This window comes from Chelonoidis abingdonii, chromosome 1 (genome assembly GCF_003597395.2).
Source record: "Chelonoidis abingdonii isolate Lonesome George chromosome 1, CheloAbing_2.0, whole genome shotgun sequence".
In the NCBI taxonomy this organism is placed as follows: Eukaryota; Metazoa; Chordata; order Testudines; family Testudinidae; genus Chelonoidis; species Chelonoidis abingdonii.
Genome location: NC_133769.1, coordinates 220,915,246 through 220,923,247, shown reverse-complemented (window position 1 = coordinate 220,923,247; position 8,002 = coordinate 220,915,246). Strand labels below are relative to the sequence as shown.

The window sequence follows — 8,002 nt, the reverse complement described above, 5'->3', positions numbered from 1 at the left end:
AAATATGGTTTTGCCTTTTTTTCCATTGTAAATCAAGCAAGCCAGCACTGTAGATAAGGGAAGTTCATTTGTACCTGAATCCACATGAAAAGCAAATTAAGAGGGGGCAAGGATAGCATCAGCTTCTTGGAGCACAACCCGCAAGGGAGAACTTGATTGGGAATATGTTTGTTTGAAAGTCTTCTTGGCTTGACTCTGAACCAGGTTAGCACAGCTCTTTAAAGAGAAAGGGCTGAGGGCTGCTTTGCCAGAGAGAGAGGAATAGGCAAGGACTGAGCACAGAACTATAGCACATTTCCGGCATTCTCCCTTTCCCCACCCCTCGGCTTCACGTCTGGCCTCTGCCACCCAGGGACCTTGGCCAACCCACTCCCAGAGCCAGCTGTTTGCAGCACGTGTCCGCCTCCAGGGGCAGGCGCAGGCGCACCTCGAATATTGGTCCGTTGTCCGCATCCTGCGCCTCGCCCCCTCCGCGCCCCGCGCGCTGATTGGCCGCGGCGGCGCAGCGTGTCGGCCGGCGCCCCCTTCTCTCGCCCCGCCCCCTAAGCCCGAACTGGAGCCACGCGCCGGGGGCGCACGTAGGAAGAGAGCGCGCTGGAGGCGCCGGGAAACGTTTTGCTCGGCAGTTCCCGGGTAGGGTCGCCTAGGAGACGCGGCTCGCGAGCGGCTCCCATGGCTGCGTCGGACCGAGTGGTGCTGGGGCCGCTGGTGGGTTCAATCGACCAGGGCACCAGCTCCACGCGCTTCCTGGTGAGTAACCGGCGCGGTGCCCTGGGATGGGAGCCCGGGTGTCCACACAGAGCCCTGGCTCTGACTCCAGTTTGACCTCCCTGGGAGAGGTCCCCAAGCCCCTCCTTCCATCTAAATCGCTGTGACTCTGCGGTCCCAGGTGCCTGCTTAGGGGTGGGTCAGAGCCTCAGTCCGCTTGTGAATTGGGTCCAAGCCCTGTCACTTTGCAGGCCTGAGTTACAAGGTCTGCGTAGTGTACTGTGGCTGAGTTAGCAGCACTGTGAGAACTAGGTCTAGCAACTGTAAACCCAGGTTCCCAATTAAGTGTGTGTGATCAAGCGTGGGTCTGGAAACACGGGTACACCAGAGCTGCAATGAGAGTGTCTCAGAGCCTGGGTCAAGCGACTTAAACATATGGAGCTCAGGCTCTGGGGCTAAACATTGCAGTGTAGCAGTGGTTTCCCCAGGAACTGAAATTTGGGGCGGGTGTTCGAATTTACGGGGGGGGTGTGTGTCAGGACCAAAGAGATATGAATAAAGTAAATGTTTTGTTAGGATAATGCAAATTTAACATAAGGATAATGCAGATTACACCAAAACATATAACAGGTCTAGATTTCTAAAACCATATAATTTTTTAAAAAAATATATTTAATTTAAATTGACTTTTGAAAAGTAAGCCATCATGGGATAAGGGGGAAGTCCTCTCATGGATCAGTAACTGGTTAAAAGATGGGAAACAAAGGGTAGAAATAAATTGTCATTTTTCAGAATGAAGAGAGAGAAATAGTGGTATCTCTGAGGAGTTGGTACTGGGACCATTACTGTTCAACATACTCATAAATGATCTGGAAAAATGGGTAAACAGTGAGGTGGCAAAATTTGCAGATGATACAAAACTATTCAAGATAGTTAAGTCCAGGTAGACTGCAAAGAGTTACAAAGGGATCTCACAAAACTGGGTGACTGGGCAACAAAAATGGCAGATGAAATTCAATGTTGATAAATGCAAAGTAATGCTCATTGGAAAACAATGTCAACTGTACATACAAAATGAAGTATCACAGGGGTAGCTGTGTTAGTCTGGATCTGTAAAAGCAGCAGAGAATCCTGTGGCACCTTAGAGACTAACAGACGTTTTGGATCATGAGCTTTCGTGGGTGAATACCCACGGACTCTGAATTAGCTGTTACTACTCCTACTATCCGAAAGATCTTGGAGTCATTGTGGGTAGTCTCTGAAAATATCCACTCAATTGTGCAGCTGCAGTCAATATCCCCAACATTTTGTTTGCTTTTTTAAAAAGAATAGGAGTACTTGTGGCACCTTAGAGACTAACGATTATTTATTGAGCATAAGCTTTTGTGGGCTCCAGCCCTTCATTGGATGTGGGCCACGAAAGCTTACGCTCAAATAAATTTTGTTAGTCTCTAAGGTGCTACAAGTACCCTGTTCTTTTGTGATACAGACTAACATGGCTGCTACTCTGAAACTGTGTTTTTTTAAGAAAGGGTAGATAATAAGACAGAAAACATCATATTGCCTCTATATAAATCCATGGTATGTGTACACCTTGAATAGTGTGTGCAGATCTGGTCACCCCATGCCAAAAAGGAGGTATTGGAAATGGAAAAGGTACAGAGATGCCGCAACTAAAATGATCAGGGTATGAAACAGGAGGAGAGATTACAATGACTGGGAATTTTCAGCTTAGAAAAGAGATGACTAAGGGGATATGATAAGGTCATAAAATGGTGACTGGTGTGAAGAAAGTGAATAAGGAAATGTTATTTAATCCTTCACTAACGCAAGAACTAGCAGCCACCACCCAATGAAATTAATAGGCGGCAGGTTTTTAGAAACAAAAAAAGTACTTCTTCACACAACATAAGTCAACCTGTGGAACTCTTTGTCAGGGAATGCTGTGAAGACCAAAACTAGAACAGGATTACAAAAAGAACTAGATAAATTCCTGTGAGAATAGGTCCATCAATGGTTTATTAGCCAGGATGGGGAGGGATGCAACCCATGCTCTGAGTGTTCCTAGCCTGTTTGCCAGAAGCTGGGAATGGGCAACAGGGGGATGGATCACTTGATGATTACCTGTTCTGTTCATTCCCTCTGAAGCACCTGGCCTTGACCACTGTAGGAAGACAGATACTGGACTATATGGACCATTGGTTTGACCCAGTATGACCATTCTTATGTAAAAATTAATTATTATAAAAATGTTTAGTACAGAAACGCCCCAACATAATGACCTCTCAAGATAACAACAATGTGAGATAACAACCTTGGCAAACACTGCATTTTAAAATCTTGGGCTACTAAGAAACATATATTTATATAAGTTCCACTCCCAGTTCACAAATCTAGCATTCTGGAGCAAAGTCACTAAAATATAGTCCGACAAACAAATGTTTATTAACGTGCCCCTTCATTTAAACTATCAGAGGTGCTTTCACGTGACTACACCTCCAGGTGGGGGACAAGAAAGCACCTTTGCACATTCCTCCAGCTGCTCACTGTTTGCTCTGGCCAGATGACTGTTCGTTGTGCCACTGTTCACTCCACCACTCTGTTGCCAATGGCCTGCGCAGTCATCTTCGGCTGCCACTGCCACTTGGCTACACTTGCAAGTTGCAGCGCTGGTGAGGGGGTTACAGCGCTGCAACTTACTCGGTGTCCACACTTACAAGCTCAGCCAGTGCTGCAACTCCCTGGCTGCAGCGCTGGCTGTACTCCTGGTCTGCTACGGGTGTAGCGAATCCAGCGCTGGTGATGCAGTGCTGCTCATCAGGTGTGGACACTCACCAGCGCTTTTATTGGCCTCCAGGGTATTAAGAGGTATCCCAGAATTCCTGTCTACAAAAAACCAGAAGGTACTCCCTGGAGCTACCAAAACACAGCTGCTCTTTGCTCCAGCGAGCGAGCGAGCCGAGGCTTTGGAATGTTCACAGCTGTTTGCTTGAGGAGACAAACAGCACAGGCGGGGGGGAGGGAGTCCGTCGTTGAGAAGCTGCTTATCTGGTCTGAAGCCTTTTACATTTAAGAGTGATTGAGAGAGGGGTGGGGGAAATGGCCAGAATTTGCAAGGCAGGGAGCTCACAGTGTCTGCTCCAAAAATCCGCTCTCTCTGTCTCCCCGATGCTCCCTGTCACACTCCACCCCACCCCCCTGCTTTTGAACTTGCAAGGCAGGGAGCTGTCACAGTGTCTGCTCCAAAAAATCCACTCTCTCTGTCTCCCCCACGCTCCCTGTCACACTCCACCCACCCCCCTCTTTTGAAAAGCACGTTGCAGCCACTTGAACGCTGGGATAGCTGCCCACAATGCACCACTCCCAACAGCGCTGCAAGTGCTGCAAATGTGGCCACACTGCAGCGCTGGTAGCTGTCAGTGTGGCCACACTGCAGCGCTGTTCCTACACAGCTGTACGACCACAGCTGTAACTCCCAGCGCTGCACGTCAGTGATTTCAGCTGCAGTGGTCATTTAACAGAACAAAGACTATCTATGGAGCTAATCAGCTCTGTCTTTAAACAGTGGAGAGCGACAGGTCCCAACCTCTCTTTTGATGCCCTCAATCAGCACAGGCTAAGTACAGTTCTACTGCCTTTTACTCATATAGTAAGGGAACAACATTTCATTCCACCCCCCACCCCGCATTCAAGTGATTTGTAACCCAACCCCAGCCAAAATCTGTCACTTGGGCGACACAGCTCTGTTTGCTGGATACCTAGGTAGATTAGGTGTGAATGTAAATACAATCTGGTCCTGAAACCTTTCGCCCCAGCTTGTCATTAGCTGTCAGGGAGAGCTCATTTAGACTTTGCTTACAAATCATCATTTGAAATTATTAGGTTGGCCAACATCACTGAAATGAATGCACTGACATTGTCATAAAAAACAACGCTGTATAAGGAAGCTAGTCTATAAATTCATACTTTTCAAATCTATTATACTTTCAGATAGATATATTTTATCATACACTGTATATGCTTTTAAAGTGTGTATTAATGTTTCAATTTCAATTCAGATTTCCAAACTGGCATGTTTCAGAGTAGCAGCCGTGTTAGTCTGTATCCGCAAAAAGAACAGGCATACTTGTGGGCACCTTAGATAGAGACTAACAAATGTATTTGAGCATAAGCTTTCATGGCCCACTTCATTTGATACATAGAATGGAACTTATAGCGAGGAGATATATATACATACAGAGAACATGAAAAGGTGGGAGTTGCTCATCCAACTCTGAGGCTAATTAATTAAGATACGCTATTGTCAGCAGGAGGAAAAAAAAAACACTTTGTAGTGATAATCAATATAGCCCATTTAAGACAGTTTAACAGAAGGTCTGAGGATTATTAACATGGGCCAACAGATTCATGTGTAATGGCTCAGTCATTCCCAGTCTCTATTTAAGCCTAAGTTGAAATTGTATCTAGTTTGCGTATTAATTAAAGTTCAGCAGTAGTTGGAGTCTGTTTCCCCCTGAAGCTTTTCTGTTGCAAAAAATTGCCACCTTTAAATCTGTTACTGAGTGGCCAGAGAGGTTGATCAGTGTTCTCCTACTGGTTTTTGAATGTTATGGTTCCTGAGTCAGGCTTGGTCCATTTATTCTTTTGCGTAGACTGTCCGGTTGGCCAATGTACATGGCAGAGGGCATTGCTGGCACATGATGGCATATAATCACATTGGGTAATGATAGTGAAAGTGAACGAGCCCTGATGGTGTGGCTGATGTGATTAGGTCCTACTATGGTGTCCCTTGAATAGATATGTGAACAGAGAATCCTTGTTGCAAATGCCTTATAGACTAACAGACGTTTGGAGCGTGAGCTTTCGTGGATGAATACCCACTTGTCAGACGCAGGTAGTGGAAATTTCCAGGGGTAGGTGTAATATATGCTAGCAAGCAAGCTAGAGATAACGAGGTTAGTTCAATCAAGAGGATGGGGCCTGTTCTAGCAGTAGAGGTGTGAAAACCAAGAGAGGAGAAACTGGTTCTGTAATTGGCAAGCCATTCACGTCTTTGTTTAGTCCAGAGCTGATGGTGTCAAATTTGCAAATGAACTGAAGCTCAGCAGTTTTCTTTTGAAGTCTGGAAAGGTCCTGAGTTTTTTTGCTGCAGGATGGCCACCTTAAGGTCTGCTGTAGTGTGGCCAGGGAGGTTGAAGTGCTCTCCTACAGGTTTTGTATATTGCCATTCCTGATATCTGATTTGTGTCCATTTATCCTTTCCGTAGTGACTGTCCAGTTTGGCCGATGTACATAGCAGAGGGGCATTGCTGGCATATGATGGGCGTATATTACATTGGTGGACGTGCAGGTGAATGAACCAGTGATGGTGTGGCTGATCTGGTTAGGTCCTGTGATGGTGTCGCTGGGTGTAGATATGTGGGCAGAGTTGGCATCGAGGTTTGTTGCATGGATTGGTTCCTGAGGTAGAGTTATCTATGGTATGGTGTGCAGTTGCTGGTGAGAATACGTTTTTGAAACAGGTTGGCGAGTTGTCGTTGGGCAAGGATTGGCTGCACCAAGACCTGTGAAAGTGTGGGATCATTGTCCAGGATGGTTGTAGATCCTGATGATGCGTTGAGGGGTTTAGCTGGGGGCTATATGTGATGGCCAGTGGAGTCCTGTTGGTTTTTTTCTTGGGTTTTCTTGTTGTAGGAGGCTTCTGGGTACACGTCTGGCTCTGTTGATCTGTTTCCTTATTTCCTCGTGCACGGTTATTGTATTTTGAGAATGCTTGGTGGAGATTTTGTAGGTGTTGGTCTCTGTCTGAGGGATTAGAGCAGATGCGGTTGTACCTCAGTGCTGGCTGTAGACAATGGAGTCGTGTGATGTGCCCGGGATGGAAGCTGGAGGCATGGAAGGTAGACATAGCGGTCGGTAGGTTTTCGATATAGGGTGGTGTTAATGTGACCATCACTTATTTGCACCAGGTGTCTAGAAAGTGGACCTCCTGTGTAGATTGGTCCAGGCTGAGGTTGATGGTGGGGTGGAAGCTGGTTGAAAACTCGTGGTGGAATTTCTAGAGTCTCCTCCCATTGGTCCAGATGATGAAGATGTCATCAATGTAGCGTATAGGTCGAGAAGGGGCGTTTGCGAGTGGACGAGAGCTGAGGAAGCATTGTTCACAGGTCAGCCATAAAAATATTGGCGTATTGTGGGCCATGCGGGTTGCCCATAGCAGTGCACTGATCTGGAATATATATTGTCATCAAACTTGAAATAGTTGTGTGTGAGTATAAATGCACAGAGCTCAGCAGCCGGTTGTGCTGTGGCATCATCAGGATACTGTTCCTGACAGCTTGTATTCCATCTGTGTGGGATGTTTGTTGTAGAGAGCTCTACATCCATGGTGGCTAGGATGGTGTTTTCTGGGAGGTGACCAATGCATTCACATGTAGTTTCCTCAGGAAATCAGAGGTGTCACGGAGATAGCTGGGAGTGGCTGGTGGCATAGGGTCTGAGTAGAGAGTCCACATATCAGACAGTCCTTCCAGTGAGAGTGCCAATGCCTGAGATGATGAGATGATGGGGCGTCCAGGATTTCCGGGTTTGTGGATCTTGGGTAGTAGATAGAATAACCCTGGTCGTGGCTCTAAGGGTATGCTGATTTGTTCCGGTGTTAGTGTAGGGAGTGTCCTGAGTAGATGGTGCAGTTCCTTAGTGTATTCCTCAGGAAGCCAGACAACTCTCCAATTCCTTGGCCGCCAGACAACTCCCCAATACCAAATTCTACAGGCCAGAGTTGTCTGGCTGAACGTAATGGCTAGTGGTGTTCTGTTATTTCTGTGTTGGGCCTGTCTTGTAGTAGGTGATTTCTGGGTACTCTTCTGGCTCTGTCAATCTGTTTTTTCACTTCAGCAGGTGGGTATTGTAGTTTTAAGAATGCTTAATAGAGATCTTGTAGGTGTTTATCTCTGTCTGAGGGGACTGGAGCAAATGTGGTTGTATCTTAGAGTTTGGCTGTAGACAATGGATCTTGTGGTGTGTCCTGGATGGAAACTGGAGGCCTGTAGGTAAGTATAGTGGTCAGTAGGTTTCCGACATAGGGTGGTGTTTATGTGACCATCTCTTATTAGCACAGTAGCGTCAAGGAAATGAACCAGATGTGTGGATTGGTCTAGGCTGAGGTTGATGGTGGGATGAAAATTGTTGAAATCATGGTGGAATTCCTCAAGGGCTTCTTTTCCACCAGTCCAGATGATGAAGATGTCATCAATGTAGCGCAAGTAGAGTAGAGGCATTAGGGGGATGAGAG

General features: G+C 46.5%; 1 protein-coding gene across 6 annotated transcripts in view; it reads left to right on the top strand.

The window, feature by feature from the left end:
* Positions 1–545: 545 nt before the first annotated feature.
* GK (glycerol kinase) overlaps positions 546–8,002 on the top strand; it is a 52,252-nt gene continuing 44,795 nt past the window's right edge. For 4 of the 6 annotated variants that reach the window (XM_032777788.2, XM_032777792.2, XM_032777790.2 and 1 more), the window contains exon 1: positions 556–750. In XM_032777788.2, the coding sequence (XP_032633679.1) occupies positions 673–750 (78 nt within the window). In that variant the 5' untranslated portion in view covers positions 556–672. Of the gene's footprint in view, positions 751–8,002 lie in introns of all 6 variants that reach the window. The other 2 variants (XM_075059884.1, XM_075059869.1) reach the window with 1 other exon arrangement.